The 23,634-nt window shown below is 38.6% G+C and overlaps 1 protein-coding gene across 1 annotated transcript in view; it reads right to left on the reverse strand.

Moving 5' to 3' along the window:
* IRAG2 (inositol 1,4,5-triphosphate receptor associated 2) overlaps positions 1 to 23,634 on the reverse strand; it is a 75,459-nt gene that overhangs the window by 26,682 nt on the left and 25,143 nt on the right. Inside the window, exons 15-23 of the mRNA XM_087814754.1 lie at positions 23,396 to 23,497; positions 22,189 to 22,352; positions 14,127 to 14,235; positions 13,523 to 13,685; positions 6,856 to 6,917; positions 4,801 to 4,881; positions 4,115 to 4,199; positions 2,247 to 2,394; positions 1,386 to 1,467 (exon numbers count right to left, since the gene is read on the reverse strand). Of these exons, the coding sequence (XP_087670880.1) occupies positions 1,386 to 1,467; positions 2,247 to 2,394; positions 4,115 to 4,199; positions 4,801 to 4,881; positions 6,856 to 6,917; positions 13,523 to 13,685; positions 14,127 to 14,235; positions 22,189 to 22,352; positions 23,396 to 23,497 (996 nt within the window). The remainder of the gene's footprint in view (positions 1 to 1,385; positions 1,468 to 2,246; positions 2,395 to 4,114; positions 4,200 to 4,800; positions 4,882 to 6,855; positions 6,918 to 13,522; positions 13,686 to 14,126; positions 14,236 to 22,188; positions 22,353 to 23,395; positions 23,498 to 23,634) is intronic.

The raw sequence follows: 23,634 nt of genomic DNA on the forward strand, positions 1-23,634 counted from the left end.
ATGGGTAAACAAAAAGTCGTATATCCATACACTGAAATATTATTCGGTTAAAAAATAAAATACTTATAACATAGATGAATCTTGAAAAGATTATGCTAAGTGAAAGAAGCCAGGCACAGTAGGTCACATATTGTATAAATCCATTTATATGAGATATCCAGAATAGACAAATCTATAGAAACAGAAAGTAGATGAGTGATTGTCTAAGGGTAGGGGTTTTGGGGGAGGGGGGAATAAGGTAAACTGCTAAAGGGTATAAAGTTTCTTTTGGGGGTGGTCAAATGTTTTAAAATTGATTGTGGTGATGTTTGCATAACTCTGTGAATATATTTAAAAGTATTTTATAATTTAAATTGATGAATTGTTTGGTATATGAATTACATCTCAATGAAGCTGTTTATAAAAGAAAGAACAATAAGTTGTCAGAACCTGAAACAGAATTGTCTGCTCCATTCAATTGAGAAGCTCATGAAGCTCAGCCTTAGCCTGTAGACCAAGGAAGGAGTTCAAGATACATCTTCATGACCTGGGGAGTTCGCCTAAGTGACCTTGGTTCTTCTGTGTTATTTTCTTCTTGGGTGGAGAAATACTATTAACACCTCACTGCAGCAAATATGATACTCTCTGGGTATTGCCCTACTTTATGGCTTTTTACAAGGTACCAGCACCTCAAAGATCTAGCCTTGAGGTCAAGTCTTAGATAATCAGTTGATGGAACCCGAGGCTTCTTACAATCATTAGTGAATTTATTATTTATTTATTTATTTATTTATTTATTTATTTATTTATTTATTTATTATTTATTTATTAAATATATCTTTATTGATTTCAGAGAGAGGAAAGGAGATGGAGAGAGAGAGAGAGACAGAAACATCAATGATGAGAGTCATTCATTGGCTGCAGCCCTCAACCCGGGCATGTGCCCTGACCGGGAATCGAACCCTGATCTCCTAGATCTTAGGTCGATGCTCAACTGCTGAGCCACACCCAGCCATTAGTGAATTTAAGTCCCAAACCAGCCTGACTCTCAAACAAAAAGTTCAGCCCACTTTATCAAATCCTCTCTTGGTTATATTTCCTTGAGTCTATACTATAGAGGGGGTAGAAAACCCCTAAATGACTGAATTTTAATTTCCTGCCATCAAAGGTTGACATTTCTTATGCATTTGAGTTTTGTGGTATAAGTCTCATACTTGCTATGAGTGTATCCATAATACAGCTGACCCTTGAACAATGTGGGTGTTAGGGCACCAGCCACCCACCCAGATGAAAATACTCATATAACTTAAGTCACCAGTATTTACAAAAAAAGAAAAAAAGGATACCCATAGAAGACCAGGATATGGTAGTCCTAAAAATGAAGTTAAATATAGCCCAACACTCACTTCCATACTTAGGGCATCATTCATCCTGATGCAATCAGAAAGATCTGTTCCTGGGTGGGGTTGAACCGCAGGGCCTAGGAATCTGGCAATAGAAAGTAAAGATCCTTACTACAGGTGGGAAAATTGCAAACGTGAGAAGATACCAAACATAGTTCCCTTCCCTGCCCCAGTTTTACCAAACTCATGGATTTAGTAAAGTATAATGAAAGAGAGCCCCAGCTGCCATCAGAGAGAGGTTATGAACCACAGAGAACCTAGCCAAAGATGAAAATGAAGAATTTGCAATTCAAAGTCCGGCCTCCCCACCCTCTATCAGAGCGGACATTTCACTGGGCTGGACAGTGCTCATAAACTACATTTCTGAGCTCTTCCTCGGGAAGATGGGTCTGTTTACTGAATGGTAAGCGAGCGCAGATGAGCTTCAGGGCCAGGGGGGAGTGAGAACAGGGATGAGCTCCCAAAGGCTTGAGAGCCCTGAGTGCAAATGGATGGAAACAGAAAACCCATCTGAGTAAGTTAACTTAGCGGTATATGGTGTATTTCTAAAAACTGAGGAACAGCCCTGGCTGGCATTCTCAGTGGTTAGAGCACTGGCCTTCCCACTGAAGGCTCCCAGGTTCGATGCCCAGTCAAGAGCAAGGACCTGGGTTGCAGGTCCGATCCTCGCCCCAGGTCGGGGCCCTGTGGGAGACAACCAATCAGTGTGTTTCTATCGCATACATGTTTCTCTCTCTCTCTCTCTCCCCTCCTCTCTCTGAAATCAATAAAAATATATTTTTTAAAAAAGGTTAGGCAATAGGAACAGGTCACCCATGAAGAGGAAGGTAGGTATATTTGGGATATTTTGCTCTTTTAACTTACTTGTGTGTTCTAGTCACATCCAAAGCACCATCCTCTATTTTTCCATATTGGGGCCTTTCACAGGAAGCCTGGATTTGGTTAGCTGGACGTGAGAAAGGTGTCAGTGACAGTCTTGGAACCAGTGTAAGACTATCCAGATGCAAGGCATCTGGAGAACAGAAAAGAATGAAAAGAGAAATTTATTTTTGGTTTAAGCTGATATATATTTTTTCTTTCTCTCTTGAGAGATCGGAGTATTTTTGAAAAAGCAGAAGTCAATTCAATTCTGTTAACATTTTAACATAACCCTCCCCTCCCTTGATGCCTAGTTATGTGTGGACATGCCAAGTGATTTTTTTCTTTTCTCTTTTCCCTTCCCCCTTTTCCCTTCCCTTCTCTTTTCTCTTCTTCTTTTTTTTAAGGGGGGGAGGGAGAAGGGGAGGGTGAGGACAGAAAACCCTTGTTTACTAAGCAACTAGAGAGGTCAACGGATCTGCAGCTAGGGGGCAAAATCCAGCCAGCCGAATGTTTTTGTAAATAAAGTTTTATTGAAACATGGTCACACCCATTCGTTCAGTATTGTCCACGGCTACTAGTGTCCTGCAACAGCAAAATTGAGTAATTGCTGCAGAAGCCACATGGCCTGGGAAAACTAAAATATTTAGCATCTGGCCCTTTACCATCCCTGAAAACAGACATTGTGATGGCAACCTAGCAGAGTAATAAACTGTTTTTGTTTTGTTTGTTTGATTTAATGACTCTAGGAAGCAGGAAAAAAACCTAGGCTTTGGAGTCAATCACAGATTTTTAGTTCAAATGCTGGCTCTGTCACAGTTGTGTGATCTTGGACAAATCACCAAACCACTTGAACTTGTTTACTTACATAAAAAGTGACACATACGCTCAGGCTAATTACTAATTCAATGTTCCTTATCTTTAAAATGGGCTTTAAATTACCATCTACCTCTTAGGGATGTGTGAGTTAATAAATAAGGGTTAAGTGAGCTAATAAATATGTGAAGAGCAGAGAACTGTGCCTGACACATAGCAGCGCTGTCACAGTTGTTGTGTTGCTGTTATCACCGAGTTAGTGCGAGTGAGATCATCTCCATAAAGCACTAGCCATTTTCTGATATGAAATAGCCCCTCCACTGGCTGTGGCAGCAGCTACCCTTCTGTAGTTGAAATGATCCACAAATCACTCTTCCTTTTCATTCCTTCTTAAATTTATTTTGATAACCACCCCATTTCTCTTGTCATTTACGAACCAGCCATTAACTTTTGCTTTTAAACACATCTGGGTTGTGATGAGCGATGTCACTACTGTGAGCATTTCCGAAGATAAAGTCATTTTCTTTAGCCTCGCATTGAGTGGTGGTCCACAGTTTGGCCCACAACCTGCTCCACACTTAGATTCTGCCGTGTCCTGACCCAAGTGCTCTTTCTCCAAAATGGCTTGTCCAGCTCTGACTCTTCTTTGAACACTTGGGGCTTTTGCATTCTTCTGGGTCTGGTCATTTCCCCTCCTCATTTCATTCTCCCCAGTTGGAATAGTTTTTCCATGAGTTTTACTTTTCCAGGTGGAGCCCACCTTTCAAGGCCTGGTTCAACTCTCATTTCTTTTATGGAGGCTTCTGTGAGCCCGGGTCTTATCTCACCAATAATCTGTGAGCTATTTTAGGATTTATCCTCTAGTATACAGAATACGGTGCCTTGCATAGAGTAGGTGCTCAAACATCAGTTGATTGACTGAATTCAGGGATAAATATCCAAGTATTCAACAACTCTTCCTATACAAATACAATTGTGGTTGTTTTCCCCTTTGAAAAGGATCCTACCCCAGCTCTGTGTGATACGGTGTAGGAGAGGGGCTGGCCATCCAGGCTTACCCAGCAGAGGTGCGTCCCAGCATGTATGTTTGAAGGTCAGGGCTGTCTGATGTAGTCTTGCTTCTTTACCACGACAACACTGCTTCTGAAAAGAAAGTCATGGAGTATTAACTATTTAAAGGGATGTAACATAACATATTTCATAATCCAATCTCTTCATCTCCAAAGGCAGAAAGAATATCACTGCTCTCAAATAACCCTGACCCTGCAAGAGAGGTCAGGAAGAAAAGAAATGATGCCAAGTAACAAAGCTTTCATGTCTTTGATCACAAGGCGTCCTCTATGCGTAAAGTATAATTCTTATTAAAAATAACAGTTCAATAATTTAACAGAATGATAACATGATCAATTCCCTCTATCAACATTTTCATATAAACAAAGGCTTTGAGGAAAGGGGTATGAATGAATTATATAATTCTTTATATATAATTATTATATAGTTATATAATTATTCACAATACTGCAATATATTTTAAAAAAATATTATCATTTCTTAGGGTCCACCAGGATTGTGTTTATGTACATGATAAAGAAAATAAATAGCTGTCCATTTGCTTCATCTGATAACCTCTCAAGGAAAAGCAGTATGAGTTCTAAGACTACTAGTACATGCAGGTCTTAGTCTATTTTGGCAGAATAGTTGATTCACAAAGGCATTTCAATCCTTTCAAGAAGCTTAAACTTACCGGTTGTTCTTGAAGGTGTTGTTGAATTGTATCTGTGCAGGACAAGGGATCATAATGAGGAAATTCCTCATCTAAACAACTCTGTAATAAGAAAATTGTGGAGTGTATTTGATGAAAGAGTCAAAGATACAAAACATATTAGACTTAAGACATGATGTTACCCAAGTAGGGAAAAAACGACCAGTTCTTTATCTTGTGTTCTACTTTAAGAGAAAAAGTTTTTAATTGTTAGCCTCTCCTTGCCATTCTCCCCATTACTAAAGGAATAAAATCCAAAGTTCAGGAATAGGAAAGGGAATGAAATCATTGAAGTCTTTAGGCAGAGGCCAAAGAAGCTTGTTAGAGACATAGCTCAGAAGAATAAAAGTGGTGCCTGTGAAAATTTTATAGCAATAAAACTGTGGCCTTAGTACAAGAGGTAGCTACATATCTATCATAGTTACATTATAATAGAAAATTTTACTGGTGTTCTTCAAATGATTAAGGCATGTTTAGATATGGAGGTTTTTCCAGTTCAGCGTAGTGCAGGGCTTTTGAGGAACTCTGCCTAGCTTAATCTCCCACATGAATACATTTTCCCCGTTTAACCAGATGTGCCTACATTCTGCCCTGGAAACGGATACATGTGAATATCCCCCTTCTCTCTTCCTCCTCCAGTGCCAACTTCACTGCTCCTTATGTTCCTCGTTTGGGAAGAGAAGGAAGAAATTCCCCAAGTGTCATAAGGAAAAGAAATACATTAAACTCTGCCATAGATATCTTGAGATATCCAGACAGGAGTTGAACGGTTAATTCAAATAGGATTAAAAAGCAGCAGCAACCATTAAAGCCCATTCAAGAGAACACATTCAAGACTGTCAGGAAGGAGGCACCTGAGCCTGAACACTGGCCCTTTCCTAACAGATATAGTAAATTCCAAAATGCTCCTGATGCCATAATTAACCTGGTGATTAATAACAGGAAAGGAGCAAAGGGGGAAGCCAGATATTACAGGCATGTCATTCGGGCAGCTTCACCAGGAAGCCACAACTTTACACTCCCCAGGGGTCCAACAAAGGGAGGGCAGACACATGCCCAGGAAAGTTGGGGTGACTAGGGAAGGTGCTTGCTGTCAGTCACGCCTGGAACAGAGGTCATGGGCCAGAATGGGTGTGGCCACCGCAAGGGTGCAAAATTTGGGATATTTAATCCCCTGAACAAAGGAGTTTACTCTCGTGGTTCCTCTCGGCACGCTTGGCCCCCGGCTGGCGCTTGGCTTCCTGGCGTTCTCCCGTGTGGCCCACGGCCGTGCGGACCCCGCACACAATGGACTAACGGACGGCAACCAGGCTGACCCGGCTCCAACATGGGGAGGAAGCTCTGGACGCTGGCTCTGCTTCTACTCTGCTGAAACCCCAGCTACACTTCTATGACTGGGCTAAGGGAAATGGGACTTTGGAAACACAGGGATTTAATTCCATGCAATTAAAAATCACCCATTCTACCACGCAAGTCTTAGAAAATTCTTCTCAAAATATAAGAACTCCACCCCCAGCAGCACCCAGTGGGGAAGGGGACACCCCATTTTGTCCGATAAGCCCTATTTGAAAGATGCAATGTCTCCATCAAGCCATCCACTAATGTGAGCTCTTCCCTCTTGTTTTGCAAACCACTGTCAGCGCGTAAGAGACAAAGTCCAGCCCTGGCCAGTGTGGCTCAGTTGCCTGGAGCGTAGTCCCATAACCAAAAGGCTGCGGGTTCAATCCCTAGTCAATGCACTTGCCTAGGCTGTGGATTCAGCCTCCAGCTGGGGCGGGTATAGAAGCAACCAATCGATGTTTCTCTCTCTCTTTCTCTCCCCTTCCCTCTCTAAAAATCAATAAGCATATCCTTCAGTGAGGATTAAAAGAGAGAGAGAGAGAAAGAACAAAATCCACCAGAGCATTTTCTTCTAAGTTAGTTATTTAATTTTATGATTAAAATTATTATCCATTATAAATGAGCTTCCAAACCTCACACAGTTTGGATGTCATCACCACACTAAATACCTATCACAGAGATTTTTTTTTTTTTTACCTGAAACAGCAAGGCATGGGGTCGTCCTTTAAAGAACTTCTTTCTTAGCGACTTGATTGTTTCTGTAAAGAGAATTCATAACCAGCTTAATATGACAATTCCTTTTCCCTTAACTCATTTCACAAACTTTTAACAGCTTTAAATTTGGGGCCTGAGGAAAGGAGAGAGAAAACAATGACTCCTGAGACTGGCATTTTCAATGCATGACTTGTGAAAACAAAGAACCAGGAGAAAAAACAAGCTGGAGCAGCAAAACCATTACCATCCTTGGGTATTTAAACTTGTCCTTGATTGATGCAGGTGACTTGTCTTCTAGAAGTGAGTCTCAGAATTATTCGATCTTAAAATGGGAATAACCTTAGAAGTCATTCAGTCCAACCCTACCCATGTGGAAATCATCTCTCTAATAAGCCTGTGCTTGAGCTATAAGGAAAGGAGCCCTAGAAGTAGAGGCCTAGAATCCCAAAATCCTACAGGCAGGTCTGAGATTGAGAGAGCACTGATGCCCAGGGGATTTAAAAGATAACTGGTTGTTCAGGGAGCTGAGATCAGACTCACAGGATGGTGCTTAATTCACTAGAGTTTTTTGTGAAATTAAAAAGATGTGTCGTTCTACTTAACTAAAATGTTTCCCAGCAACTTCCAAATTCTCATCTCTAGAATAATGAAAATGGGGGAAAAAATACCTATTTAATTCTTTGAGCTACAGAGTAACATATTATTTATTTGACAACCCATACTCTTTGGAAATATAGCCAAGAACCAGAAAATAGGCCCAAAGCTTCTGAACAACCAAAACAGAGGTTGATATCCATGCCCTTTCTTCTTGTAGAAAAGCCTCAGCTTTCCACTCAGAAAGTGGGCTCTGAATTTATACATAATTCTCACAAGCTGATTGTTTTCTCAGCCCACAGATGATTAAAAACAAAAATTAAATGAGGGTAGGAAGCTCTGCTAGATGGAAGCATATTAATAGCTGCCACTATTTTTTTAAAAAATCACTAACAGCCAAGAAAATTCACTGCAGATACTCTGGTGTCCAAAACACATAGAAATCTGGCACTTCTTAAATTAAATACAAAAAGTTTGATATCTCAATAGCCTGAAGAAATCCATGAAAACAATGCTAATATATGTAAAAATAAATAATCTAATTTAAATATTTTTCAAAAAAAAGGCTTAAAAAACTTTAATTATGTGGAAATTACCTATGTAAAATTCTATTTTGTAAGAATATTTAAAAAAAAAAATAACTCATTTCTCAACTAAGCTTGCGATAGTGTTACTAGCCCCACTAAGAGGAAAGTATATATTTTCAAAATGATTTCTAACATACATAAGTAATTTAAAATTTTTAAAAATTCTTAATACTTAGCTCGTTAGCAAAGATTCAGGTTTTAAAAATTCTTTGCATTAACTGTGTTAGGAAATAAGGCCCCATCTCCATCCTGACCTACATCTAAGCAACAGCAACCAAAGCTTTCAAAAGTGGCCAGAAACGTTATGTTCCTGAAGGCTGTGCATCTCCAAAACACCGTCTTTGAATCTCCAAATTAAGCTTGTGTTTCAGAAGAAATAATGAGTTAGTATAAGACTGTTTAAATTGCCCATCTGCTTTCCTACGAGGCAATCTTGGGTTTTAAAAAATAGTCCACCTCCAAACATTCAAATTGTAAACCTTATTTCAACAGATGTTTTGTGCAATGTGTAGCAACTATTTCCGTATGTTTCACAAGCAAAACAAGGTGGCTTATGACCCTAATTTGCATTCACCTTTGCATTCTTCTCTGTGTGTTTGGAGCTGGACCTGCCGTGTCTCTAGGGCATGTAGGTTTCACATGGAAGCGAGAGAAAAATGGGCACTGTATCCCCTGCTGTTGCCATCTGCCATGTAGGATGGGACCAGGTGTCTTGGATACATTGCCTTTGAAAGAAGCTGAGATAAAAACAGTTTTCTAAATGACTGTGCAATGAGGCTTGCAGGCAAAGCCCCGCAATTAATTGGCTGTTGAAAATCAAAACCATAATATTAGAGTTGAAATCGTTTTAGCTATCAGTGGTGGCTGACTTTTAGGGAGTATGGATTTTTATAACACAATACATGTGTTACCTCATGTTCTATGAAATTGTGCATTAAAAATATCAGGGTTCATTGAAAACTACAGACTAGGAGAAAATAATTCACAAGACATAGATCTGTCAAAGGACTTGTGTACAAATTATGTCAAGAAATCCTACAACACAATAGCCAAAGGACAAATGTCCCAATTTGAAAATGGGCAAAAGACTTAGATACTTCACACAGAAGATATAGCCAATCAATGGAACAAATGAAAGCCACAATGAAATACTCAGAAGGGTGGCGAAAATGTAAATCTTTTGATTGACATGAGCAAATGGTGGAGCTGTGGAGCACCTGGAGCTCCACACATTGCTAGTGGGAGCATGAAATGCTGCAGACCCTGTGGGAAACTGCTTGGCAGTTTCCTCACAAGTTAGAGTTACAACTACAACCTAACAACTCTGCTCCTAGATATTTATCCCAGGTTAAATAAAAACACATGTTCCACACAAAGACCAACACACGGATATTCATAGCAGCTTTCCGTATAGCAACCCCATGGTGTATACAATTTAGATGTCCAATAGGAAAAAAGGTCATCAAATTATGGAACATTCATACAAAGAAATACCACTCAGCCAGGAAAAGGGCAGACCATGGATAAACACAACATAGATAAACACTATGCTGAGGGAAAGAAAACAGATACTCACAAAGTACACACATATTGCATAACTCAATTCTAGAATAGGCTAAACTAACCCATCAGTGATAGAGATCAGATCAGTGGTTGCTCCCTGTGGTGGTGGAGGTGGGGAAGGGGGAGTGACTGGGAAAAGCACAAGGGGAAGTCCTGTGTTTCAATGTGCATTTGTCAAACTGGTTGAACAGTACAGTTAAGGTCTGAACTTTTTATGGCATGTTAATTATTCACCAATAAAAAATAATTTAAAAACTATGACAGGAACAAAAATAACAGAGTATATGAGTTAGAGTTAGGTAGAAACCAGAGCACTAACAAACACAGTTATTGAGTTATTAGTACCTAAGAAGATAACAGGTCACTGAGACATGCATATTAAGATGGTTAAAGGCTGCCTCACAGGATAGAGACTATTGACACCTGAAATGGCATGGTGCCGGTGGGGTGCTAAGAAAATGCAGATGGCAGTGGAACTCAGAGGCACTGGCACCGCTAAAGTGAACCAGGAGTTAGCAGGAGGTAGCACAGTGGGCCACAAGCCAGAGCCCTGCAAGGCTGGGCCAGCGCTCCTCCGGGGAGCAAGGCCCAGGTGCAGACAGTTGTTTTGAATTTTCTTAAAATACAGCTGAAAGGGCTCCTGCTGCCTGTGAGCTGCTGCTGAAGGTTACAGTCCTGTTCCTTCCAACCAGATTCTATTCCCAGGAGAATTGTGAATAAAACGATATAACCTCCATACTAAACTAACATGTCATTTGCCAATCATGAATGAGGCAATTCATGTGACAGAAACATGTCCGAGCAGAACAAACTGCACCAAGAGTGACCAAGCACTAGTTGCTGTTTTACATTTGTTGTGCTATTTATAAATTAACAACTACTGCATTTTCTTGGAATAGGATATTGAGGCCCAGGGAGGTAAAGTGATTTGCTCAACTCTATCCAGTTTCTCTTTTGCAGCCTTAGAATCAGAATACAGGTTTAGCTTCAAATCCCGTGCTCTTAATCATTCAGCTATTCTGCCTCTTAGATTATTTCATCCATACCTCCATCCTTCATTTGGAAACATTCAGGCCCCCCTGCCATGACAGCTGTTGGGCAAGCTATATTTGACTTTGGTTTTCTCCTTGGTCCTCACTTCAACACCTATCTTAAAGTATCTCCTGAATCCCCTTTCTTGGCTCATTTCCTTCTTGTGTACTGACTGCTCAGGACATGTGGCTCTCACCTTGCATCCACCCTCAAAGCTGTAAGGCTGTTGTCTGCCCCACACCTCATGACCTCTATGCTAAGAATAGCAAGCTAGAAGAGTTTCCAGTGAGATCATCTAGATGAAAGCCTTCTCTCAACCATAAAGTTCATACTTAGACGCTATGCTCAAATAAGGAGTTATGATCAACAGAATCTTCTCAGGCTCTCTCCCCAAGGAAATATTCATAGTTTCTAAAGGTAACTCCCTCACTGTCTATTAAATGAGTGACTCAATGATAATTTTATGTCAGATAGGCCCTCCCCCAAAAGAGTGAATATTAAAGTGGTTATAGTTTAGATCAATTAGTGTATGTTTCATGTACATTAGACTCACCCTAGTATGTTGAGTGCACACCCTAGATCTAATAAGTTTTTATTCTCTTTTTAAAGCAAACAGATTTATACATCCAGTATTGCCTTTGCTAACAAGATAGTTAAGATACATACAAAGGTAAAAAGCAGAAGAAAGAAAGTATATAAGTAACCATTCAAAGAAATTTAGCAGCTCTAATGGCACATTTCATGGAGGCAAGCATGTATGTGAATTACGTCACAAATCAGTACAGTCCTGGTGGCAACTGAAAACTCTAACCCTACTATTCATTCAGCATTAAGTTCTGAGTTTCTAAACACACGTCATAAACAACTTCCTAGTTCAGCTTGTGACCACCATCATTGACCTGAACGTTTGAACAAAACAACTGCATCCCCATACAATTTGCTAGTGAATCTTTCTTAGATGGAGCAGAAAGCACCTGCCTTAAATACTTAATTTATTAAGCTCAACAGAAAGTTTCAGAAGGACTAAGTGGATTTCAATATTTTTATTTTCTGACACAGAATTCAGATGTCTGACTCAGAACTAAACAGCATGTGGTGGCAGTGGTCATGGCAGAATGTGCAAGGATGTTTGTGTGATAACTGTCTTACCTCAGTGACATTTGTTCACAGTCTATCTGGAAAGTCTGTTATATAGAGCATGTCAAAAGTATCTGCTACCTAAATTTCCCTCTTGTTGCAAAGGCTGAGTTTTATGAGAATTATTAGGAAGATCTTCACAAGCAAATGGTCGTAAGAGTACAATCTTGACATGTTTGCCTTCCTTATGCAGCAAAAGATATAATTAAGTACAGGAGTTCATAAAGCCAGGCAGGTTGTGAGCACCTAGGGACAGAAAGGAGGCATCCAGCCTGCTTTAACCAGCCAGAAAAAAATACATGCATTCAACCCAGGGCAGCTGATTTGGATAGTTTAAAAATTTTAATAACATTTGAACCAATTATCTCCCGAAGATAAACTGGGAAGACAGTAGCAAGTTCATAATACCACAAATGTACATTTTGGGATAAGTTATGAAAATTGACTCTTCAGAGAAGAAATCATGGGGGGTTGGGAAGAAAGATAAATTCTTAGTTTTACAAAACTATGGGGGGCATAATATTGATTTAATCAAAAGATAACTATAACTGGACCAAAAGACAAGTCCTCTTATCACAGTCTCCAAAGCAAACACACCATAAACCAAATTTGGTTTTTATCCATGCCTCAACATGAACACTTCTAATCATAGGGAACCTTCTCTAAGGCCCTCTGGGTAATAATAACACATAGATTATGTAATTTAAAGCATGTCTTAAATGTGTGACAGAGTAAAGCAAAGTAATCCAATACTCAGAGTTATTAAAGCTAGCAAGTTCTACAAGGTTCTAAAAAAAAATAATAAGATGTTGAATAGCCACTGCTACTTTAGAACTAGCCAGTTCCTTTAAACTCTTAAACAGCTTTCTCAGATAACAGTAGAAAGGGTACAAGGAATCCAAAACACACACATATTGGAAAAGTTCCATCTCTAGCTTGCCTTAAGCTTATATTTTGTTGTTTATATCAAAACCAACAGCTTCCTATTAAAAGAACATTTATACTGCTAGAACAAAAAGATAGCTGAACGTCTGATAAATGGTCAAATAAGTAAGCTTTATTTTTTATGCTGAATGGTTCTAGAATGAAATAAGCCTATAAATAATCTGATATCTGTAATTTGACAGTTGTCTTCTCACCTAAACTCTTAGTAAACACCCATGTTTAGGTAATACGGAAAAATGAGAAATACTCTAACTTGCAAAGCAAAATGTATGTGTAGAGAATACATTTAAAAAGAATTTTCACACATATTGAATATTTTGATACACATTAAATTCAGAGGTATTTTGTCCAACCCTAAAATTACTAGTTAAAAGAAAGTAAAGAAAGTAGAGAGGCAGGGTCTTTTCTACCATATGATGGGTACAAACTAGCTAATAAAACCAAGGTAGAATATGTAAACAATTTGCCGGTTCAAATATCCCATGGGAACAAGATTTTTTTTTGCTTATTTACTTTTACAGATATTGAGAAGTTTCATTTAATTTTTAAAGAAATAACAGTCATGGACAAATCTAGCTTGTAATAAACAACCAAAAGGAAAGTCAGTGGTTAAATTAATCCACTTAGCTACTAGGCAAGCGTCTCTGAACGCCCACAGTACAGCCTTCTGGAGCCATTTCATTGTCACAAATGTCTTAATAACACAGCAGCTGTAATCTATAAACATGGCTGCAGTCCTTTTGCCCCACCTCAGAGTGGACAAAATGGGGACATAAACATTCGCTACTCACTTTTCAGTTTTCTTGTCTTCTGCTCCAGGGCCTGGCAAGTGTTCACTAGCTCAGTATTTATAGTCTGGGGACTCAGTTGTTCTGAGATCGCTTCCTCTGATTTATGCAGCGAAGCCTTGGCTGTCTCACTGGCAGAGTGGGCCGTGCCACCTCGGTCTTCAACCTGGAGACGCACAGTTAAAGCTGGATTTTCACAGTGTGTCCCGGAAAGCAAGCAATTGAGCGCACACTCTTATGCACAGGAAGCTGCAAATGTGCTTTTGTTCTCAGGGAAGTGATAAGCCTCCCCTGAACTTCTGCAATTCTGTTTGCATGGGCTCCGTGTGCCTGAGCTCTATCCACAGCCCCACAGTCCTGATATGTCAAGTTGCCTCTTTCTGCAGAGTTGCCTCCTTGGCAGCAGGCTGTTGACACCGCCTCTCTTACAACGCCCCCTGCACTTCCTCCGCTGCTAGTCTCCAGGGACTGCACTTCACAGTTCCTCTTTGGGTTTTTTTTTGTGTGTTTTTTTGCTGTTGTTGTTCCTTCTCTGTTTTTATCTCATGGTTTTAAGGACATCTGAGGAGGCTTCCCCTAAATATAATATAGCCCAAGGCCGCCCTACCTGCTCCTCTGCGTCCTCTTGCCATTGACCGGCTTCTTGGACCCTCTTCCTGAGGATGGCTTCCTGGTTGACAGCATCTTCTTGTTCAATGGCTTCTAGCTGTTTCTGCCTGGAGTTTTAAAAAAAAAAAAAAAAAAGTCCAAACCACAAGCTGTCAGTGACATTTCAACTAAGAGTCACCCCTGGGAAGTTGTGACAAATGCAGACTTCATACACTTACTTCCTCAGAGATCAGAGGAAAAAGTGAAAGTGTTTACATACATATAAGTGCTTCTCTAACATGGGATTTTAATTAAAGCAAACATATTGATCACTTTGCCTGATGCCTCACTTTACAGATAAGGACATTTAGTTTCCTGTTTTACCCTGGAATATTCAGGTCCCCTCCAGCCACGTTCATAGCACTTTGCATCGGTGACCAATTGCTTAGAGAATGGAGCTACAATGAGGTCGCTGTGACAGGTGCCGTGTTTAAACAGCACAGCTAGCTGCCTCAGAAAAAGAAAGGACAAGAAAGGGAGGGAGGAAAAAGAAAAGAGGAGCTTGGTTTCATGAGCTTAGCCTTTCTCCTCAAAAGCTGTCAGTGGTGAGGACAGGAGGGGCTGTGCCCAAGCACAGGTGAAAGCTGGCTGCTAGTCTTTCCACTTCAGTCTCCTCTTTCTGAAGACCTTTTCCTCCCTTTCTCCCTCCCCCAAATCTCTTAGTGTGGTTATGTTACCTCTATTTTGGATCTGACCTTAATTCTCAAAATACATAAAAATGCATCTGCTCTCCATTAGCTGATGAGATGATTTGAACTATGCTATGTGTCACTAAATCAGTGACTATCTGGAAACCACTTGGCCTGGACAAGGACCTTAGCTCCAAGGGATGACAAACTCTGGGGCTTCCAAAGCAGCGAGCAAACACCGTCAGCTTTAGGCCTTTGGTGTGCCTCTCAACTGTCAACGCACAGTCAGAATCCCATTGTGCATCGTTGTAAATCCTGCCCTGATTACAAAAAGGACCACATGCGAGACAAGGACGGGTGCTTCACCATTATAGTAAACCGGGAAACAAAACCCTAAGCAAAATTAAAACCATCTGAACACATATTCTACTAAGATCGTTCGATAGCTTATAGTCAAGATTTTTCTTTTCTTAAATTGTAGTGAGGACATGTAACATGAGATCTACCCTCTTAATGCAATTTTTAAGTGTGCAATACAGTGTTAACTATAGGCACGACGTTGTACGGCAGATCTCTAGTGTGACTAAAATTATACCCGTTGAAGAATTGCAACTCCCTGTTTCTCCCTCCCCTATCCTCCGGAAACCACCATTCTACTCTCTCCTTCTATGGGTTTGATAATTTTTAACATCTCGTTTAAATGTAATCACACAGTATTTGTCCTTCGGTAACTGGTTTATTTCACTTAGCATAATGTCTTCAAGATTCATCCATATTGTCGCATGTGGCAAAATTTCCTTTTTTAAGGCTCATTATTATTTCATTGTATGTGCATAGCACATTTCTTTATTCATCCACTGGTGAGCATTTAGGCTATTTCCACACCCTGCTATCCTGCATAGTGCTGCAATGAACATGAACGTGCAAATATCTCTAAGATTCTCTTTGAATTTTTTGGATGTACACCCAGAAGTGCAATTGCTGGGTCACATGGTAGTCCTATTCTTAATTTTTTTAGGAACCTCTATACTGTTTTCCATAGCAGTTGCACCATTTCATATTCCCACGAACAGTATACAAGAGTTTCAATTTCTCTGCATCCTTGCCAACACTTGGTATCTTTGGGTTTTTTAAAAAAATGATACCCTTCCTAACAGGTGTGATTCATTCATCACTGTGAATGACTCATCGTGGTTTTTATTTGCATTTCCCTGATGACTAGTAATTTTGAGCATTTTTTCATATACTTGTTCACCAATTGTATATCTGCTTTGGAAAAATGCCTATTTAAGCACGCTGATCATTTTATTTTTTTGTTAAGCATTTTATTTTATTCCCATCCACCCTTCCTAACCCCCCATTTTGGCAATGATCAGCTTATTCTCTATATCTATGGATCTGTTTACATTTTGTTTTGTTTATACATTTGTTTTTAGATTCCACTTATAAAGGAAATCATATAGTATTTGTCTGACTTATTTCACTTAGCATGATACACTCTAGGTCCATCCATGTTGTCACAAATGGCAAGAATATTCATATATATAATTGAAAAATATATATCACCTCTTCTTTTCCATTCATCTCTGATGGACATCTATGTTGCTTCCATATCTTAGCTATTACTAGTAATGCTGCAATGAACATAGGAGTAAATATATCTTTTTGAATTAGTGGGTGGTTGTTTTTTTGATAAATACCCAGAAGAGGAATTGCTGGATCTTAAGGCAGCTCTACTTTTAATTTTTTGAGGAATCTCCCTGCTGTTTTCCATAGTGGCTGCCCCAGTCTGCATTCCACCAGTAGTGCACTAGGGCTCCCCTTTCTCCACATCCTCGCCAGCACTTGGTATTTGTTGGTTTATTGATGATAGCCACTCTGACAGGTATGAGGTGATATCTTATTGCGGTTTTAATTTACATCTCCCTGATGATTAGTGACATTGAGCACCTTTTCATGTCTATTGGCCACCTGTAAGTCCTCTGAAGAAATGTCTTTTCAGGTCCTCTGCCAATTTTCAAACTGGGTTATTTTTACTGTTGTTGAATTTTAGAAGTTCCTCATATATTTTGAATATTAACCCCTTATTAGATATATGGTTTGCAAAATTTTCTCACATTCCATAGGTTAGCTTTTCAGCCTGTGAATTCCTTTGCTGTACAGCAGCTTTTTAATCTGATATAGAGCCACTTGTATATTTTTTTCTGTTCTTGCCTGTGCTTTTTGTTGTCATATCCTAGCAATCGTTACCAAGGCCAATGTCATGATGCTTTCCCCTCAAGATTTTCTTCTAGGAGTTTTATAGTTTTAGGCCTTATGTTTAAATCTTCACTACATTTTGAGTTGGTTTTTGTATATGGTATATAATAAGGGTCCAACTTCATTCTTTTGCATGTGGATATCCAATTTTTCCAACACCATTTTTTGAAAAGACTATTGTTTCCCATTGTGTATCCTTAGCATACTAGTCAGAGACCAGTTGACCGTATAAGCATGGGTTGCTTCATTCTCTTCTCTTGGTCTATGTGCCTGTCTTTAGACCAGTACCATACTGTTTTTGTTACTGTAGCTTTATGATATATTTTTGAAATCAGGAAATCTGATACCTTCGGCTTTGTTCTTTCTCAAGATTGTTTTGGCAATTTCAGGTGCTTAGGATTGTTTTTCTCTATTACTGTAAAATATGTCATTTGGATTTTGATAGGGATTACATTGAATCTGTAGGTTGCTTTGGGTAGTATGAACATTTTAACACTATTAAGTCTTCCAATCCATGGACATAGAATTTACATTTTCTTTAATTTCTTTCAGCAATGTTTTGTAGTTTTCAGTATACAAGTCTTCATCTCCTTTGTTAAGTTTATTCCTAAGTATTTTATTATTTTGGATGCTATATTAAATGGGATTGTTTGCTCAGGTTTCTTTTCAGCTTGTTTATAGAAATGTAACTGATTTTTGTATGTTGATTTTCTATGCTGTAATATTGTTGAATTTGTTTATTAGTTCTAATAGCTTTTTGTGGAATCTTTAGGGTTTTCTATATATAAAACCATGTCATCTGCAAACAGAGATGACTACTTCTTCCTTTCCAATGTGGATGCCTTTTATTTCTTTTTCTGGTCTAATTGCTGTAGCTAGGGCTTCCAGTACCACGTTGCATGGAAGCAGTGAGAGTGGGCATACTTGCCTTGTTTCTGAACTTAGAGGAAAAGCTTTCAGTCTTTCACCATTGAGCATGATGTTAGCTGTGGGATTTTCATATATAGCCTCTATTATGTTGAGGTAATTCCCTTCTATTTCTAGTTTTTGAATAGTTTTTCTATGAAAGGGTGTTAGATCTTGTTGAATGTTTTTCTGCATCAACTTAGGTGCTCTTGTGATATTTATATTTCATTCTGATAATGTGCTGTATCACATTGATTGATTTGTGTATGTTTAGTCATTCTTGCATCCAAGGGATAAATCTCACTTGGTCACGGTGTGTAATAATCTTTTTAATGTGCTGTTGAAATTGGTTTGCCAGTATTTTGTTGATTTTTGCATCTATCTCCGTGAGGGATATTGGCCTATAGTGTGTGTGTGGGGGGGTGTATGTGTGTTTGTAGTGTCTTTGGTTTTGGTGTCAGGATAATGCTGGCCTCATAAAAGGAGCCAGAAAGTGGTCCCTCCTCATCAATATTTTGAAAGAGCTTCAAAAAGATTTGCATTAATCTTCTTTAAGTGTTTGGTAGATTCACCAACGAAGATATCTGGTCCTGGGCTTTTCTTTGTTGGGAGGTTTCTGAATCCTACTTCAGCTCTTTACTAGTTATAGGTCTGTTCAGATGTTCTGTTTCTTCCTGATTCAGTCTTGGTTAAATTGTATGTTCCTAGGAACTTATTCATTTCTTCAAGGATATCCAATCTGTTGGTGTGTAATTGTTCATAGTAGTCTTTTAGGACAGTTTCCCCCACTGTGGCATCAGTTGTAACGTTTCCTCTTCCATTTCAGATTTTACTGATTTGAGTATTCTCTTTTTCTTAGTCTAGCTAAAGTTTTGTTAATTTTGTTTATCCTTTCAAAAAACCAACTCTTAGTTTCATTGATTTTTAATTGTTTTTCTATTTTGCTTATTTCTGCTCTAATTTTTATTCTTCCTTCCTTGTGCTAAATTGGGACTTTGTTTTTTCTTCTTTTTCTAGTTCCTTGAGGAGTAATCTAAGCTTCCAAGAGTGTCCATTATCTTCCAAATGAAAGCAAAATGATTGTAATGACCAATATAAATTCATAGTTAATAATATTAAAATTTAATCACTTATATGTGTTTTCATCTATAAGACAATATGTTTTATGTACTTTATAAATCATGATCTTAGAAATAGATTTTTTTAAAAATTAGATAGAGCCATCTATTAAAGATATTTAGCAGATGTTGAACCATTGATTTTTCTTTCATTGAGATTTTTATTATCACATTAAGATGTAAATTTGAGCTTTGGGTGTGTGTTTTTAAATTCAACAACTCTCTTTGCTAACGTGTCCTAATGCTAACTCTTTATTTCCATTCCTGCCAAGTCTGAGTCTCCCAGCAGACTTTGGCATGCAAATAGGTTTTAGTTTCAGACCAAAGATCTCTAAGTCAAGGATGTCTCTTCTCTTTTTTGCATTCCCACAACTAATTAACTAGCATGTCAGAAATGATACATCCTCAAAATACAGTTTGCATCCAATCATTTCTTATCACCTTTACAACTATCACTCTGGCTCATGTTACACCCCTCACCTGGACTATTGTAATAGCTCTTAACTCAGTGTTTATTTTTTTTTACCATGAACCCGTAAATATTTTATATTTCAACCAATTACAGACAGGTACACACACACACACAGCTGAAACAAAAATGTTATGAAACATTACTTACTCTTACTATATGTAATACACTCTGATATTTTATATTTATTTTTTAAAATGGGTCATAATCCAGTAAGTTGGTTTCAGGATCTCTAAATGGTGACCTATTATTTTAAAAATCCTTCTGACTAGTCTCACAGCTTTAAACCTGCCCTCTATAGACAGTTTTCTACCCAGCAGCCAGAATGTTCTTTCAAAACACGTTATATGAATTCTCTGCTTATAATTCTATGATGTATTTCCATCCACTCAGAATAAAATCCCCATTCTTAAACATGAACTACAAGGCTGTGGACCTGACCCCTGCCTATCTTTCTGGCCTCATGTCCTATCACTGTCCAGAACTCACTCCGCCCCAGCCATGCTAGCCTCTCACTGATGCTCAAACATTCCAAGCTCATTACAACTGCAGAGCCTTTGCACTAGCTAGTTCCTCTGCCTAGAGCACCTGTGGTCATTACATAGCTCACTCTCTCACTTCATTCAGCTATCCACTCAATTTATCACTCCTCAGACAGGCCTTTCTTGGCCATTTTGTCTAAAATTTGGTCCTGTTATTCTAGGTCTTCTTATCCTGCTTTAGTTTCCTTTGTATCACCCCGGGATTGCAGTATATAATTATATGTTTATTTATCCATCATCTGTGTCCCTCAAAAGATGTCATATTCATGGAGGCAGAGATTTCTGTCTTATTTCCTAGAATTCCCTAGTACCTAGGGGGGCGGAATATGTCAGGCAAAGAGCTGGCACTCTGGTGTTGTATGAATGATGACGCCCCTTTCAAACCAAGCCCTTCGAGAGCCTTTTTCTTTTTTCACTGCCTCTCCTTGGCTCATCCAATTTTTTCCATGCCTCATCTCTGGAGCCCATTTATCTTGTGTCAGAATGGAAGACTTCTCCTCCTAAGCTTATAGCCCCTGAAAGTTGCCTTTAATAAATATTTTCTACCTCATCTAAAAAGAATTCTCTCATTCTCACAAATCACTCCACTCATTTCCTCAGGCATAGTTAAAAACCACAGCCAAGTCAATTGGTGGTAGCCTCTATACAGTTTTGTCTATTTTAAACTATGTCTAGAAGTCAGGGGCTAAATCAATCTTACTTTGATAAGTAGTATTTTTCCATTGCCAGGTTTCCAGAATATTTTTAATGAATATTATATCAGATTTTAACAAACAGGTAATGGGGGATTAATAGTTGCAAGAACATAAGTTTTGAAGCTGAACATGTCTAGATCTGATCCCAGCTGTCACTAATCCTACCTGGGTGACCTTGAGAAGTTATTGAACCTCTCTGGAGATAAACGAATGTCAAATTCTTAGCACTACATCCAACACAGTAAGCTCTCAAAATTGAACCTACTAAAATTTAACTGGGTTTATTGTGTGTCTAGTACATAACACAGAAGATTCACTTATTCAGAGATAACACTAGTGCAGGCCACTCTCCAAATAATTACTTGTTACTAAATAGAAGACTGTCAATGCTCCATTTTGTGGAGATGGCATCTGGGTAAGGAAGCTGCATATCCACTTAAGCCACAGCTTTACCACTAAGGGGAAGTCTAGGCTCCCTACTTCTTAGAAAAAGCAGAATATCATTTTCTTGAGAGTTCCTTCTGGTATTATCTCTGGGATCTAGTTTCCTTATTTAGGTGGAATAAAATATGTTTTTCTCTGGCTAATTTATTAAGCAACCTTGGTATCTAATGACATTTTTTACTTTATTAAAATTCAGTGTACACCCCTGTGCATGCATTCCTTCAAAAAGCATTTCTAGCATTTCTCAAGGGAACACTTAGTATGGTATTAACATAAATAGAGGTCAACAAAAGACATAATAATTGCCCTTGTTTAGCACATGTGGTTTACAAAGTGTACAAATTTCAAGAATTTCCCCATAATCACAAGAATTAAGCTGAGAGAAAGGGTAAGATGGTAAATTATTTTATATTTAGAGTCCTTTGTTCCCTATGACATTTTTCACTTGAAATTTAATTACCTAGTGCCCGATGGGATGCACTGTATCCTGAGGTGGAACATATAGCCCAACAGAATAGGAGTCAACAGACCCAGCATAAAGTTCTTCCATTAGTAGATCTATCTGTGGATTTTCCTTTAACTCTCAAGTCTTGATCAATTCACTCTATATCTCTATGCCTTGGTCTTGTGTAAAATGGTGAAGTTTTACTAAATGATTTCTAAGGCCGCTGCGGTTAAAAATATTGTATATTCTCTAAGTCCAAATTGCTTCTCTAGAGGAAATAAGGCATTATACTGGTTTCCACAGATTTTAAAGTTCACTGTTTGCAATTCTGAATATATAAATCAATTTTGCACTATTTCACAATTCAAGATTGTTAGACAAAAGGTCTTCCCTGAAAAAGTGTCATCCAAAATCAGTATATACAACTTGGAAAAAATGAACTGAAGGCCATGGCACAATCACAAATGTGTCATGTTTATAAAGCATGGGTTTCTTATATAGAAATGATCATCACCTGGAAAGATATTCTTTTCTGAAATAAAAATATCCCAGCCTGAATCTCTTCAAAATCTCTATCAATTTGACAAACTCTTTATCAAGAGATTCTTTGTGGTTTTGCAAGCTCGTCAGCATTAATATACAAAGATTTAGATTCTCTTCCATGGCATATTTGAATTCCTACAAGGAAAATCACAAAACAAACTCCACTCTTCCAGTGTTAAATATAAACATGACAGAGGCAATATGAAATGCAGTGGCCATTCCCCCCTCAATAGTATTCACTGTTATTGGAGCCTAAAATTCTAATGAACACATACTAATTCTCAGTTGCCCAAAGGCTGATTCTCCTTTATGTTGATATCTCAGTTTAACAAGTATATATTGGGTACTTATCATGTGCCTGAAATTGAATTTTGTTTCTTTTTCTTAAGACTGTGGGTCCCTGACCATTTCACCTGTCATCACAATTGCTTTAGAATCCGATGGGACAAGAAAATACAATAAAATCAGTATTTGTTGATTAGCATATTCAAAAGCAATGTTAAAAAAAGTTGTTTGGCAAAGGGGTTGAAATTAACATTCCACAGTTTTCAGAGTTTCCTTCTGGCTTTAGCTTAACTTAGGGGCTGATGAACATTAATAGTTGTCTGGCAATCGAGAAACTTGAGATACTAAGTGATGGATAAATTAAGAAAATTTATATAGCTCTTTCCTAACAGAACTGGAAAGAGCTACCTAAGAAGTTCATGGTTTTCCAATTTTCTGCTAATTTCTGGGATAATAAAACTGTCAGAGTCCCAGGAATAAGATTCTTTTGCACAAGAACTATTCTACGTAAGTCAGAGAATTTTAACAAGCCAATGTTAACTGGCTTAGACTAGCTAATTCTCACAAGGGTTCAGATAAAATACGCTCTTTCATTAAATCATCTTATTTATTCCTTGTTTCCCCCACACACAATACATATCCTCACACTCAGGCATTCTCACTTTTCCCTCACCCTCACACTCAAAGACTTATCCTAAACCTCACACTCACTCTCACGCACATGTGAACATTCATACACCTCCCCCTGCCCGACACACACTCTACACACATCATCAGACTCAGAGAGCAGAGACGACAGTAATGCCTCGGAAATGGTACTACATATAATAAGTATTACCTGGGCTTCAAAAGTAGAAGGCAAACTAGGAAAATTACAAAGTACAGACACTTACAGTAAGCTTGTCTTCCCACTTTTCTTTCACAGCAATTTCTGGATTATTTACCCGCTGTAGACAGCTGTCAATGAGGGTGTCCACTTCAGAAACTTCCTCGTGCTGAAAAAGAGTTCCACATCTTCAACTAGGAACCCAGGTGAAAGACACATGCTGTCATATAAGAAGTAATTTGGCCCAGAGTTCTATTCTATAGTAATCCCAGAGGGTACCAGGGAAAAGTTCTCATCTAGTGCCAC

This window comes from Miniopterus natalensis, chromosome 2 (assembly GCF_054644295.1).
Source record: "Miniopterus natalensis isolate mMinNat1 chromosome 2, mMinNat1.hap1, whole genome shotgun sequence".
Classification (NCBI taxonomy): domain Eukaryota; kingdom Metazoa; phylum Chordata; class Mammalia; order Chiroptera; family Miniopteridae; genus Miniopterus; species Miniopterus natalensis.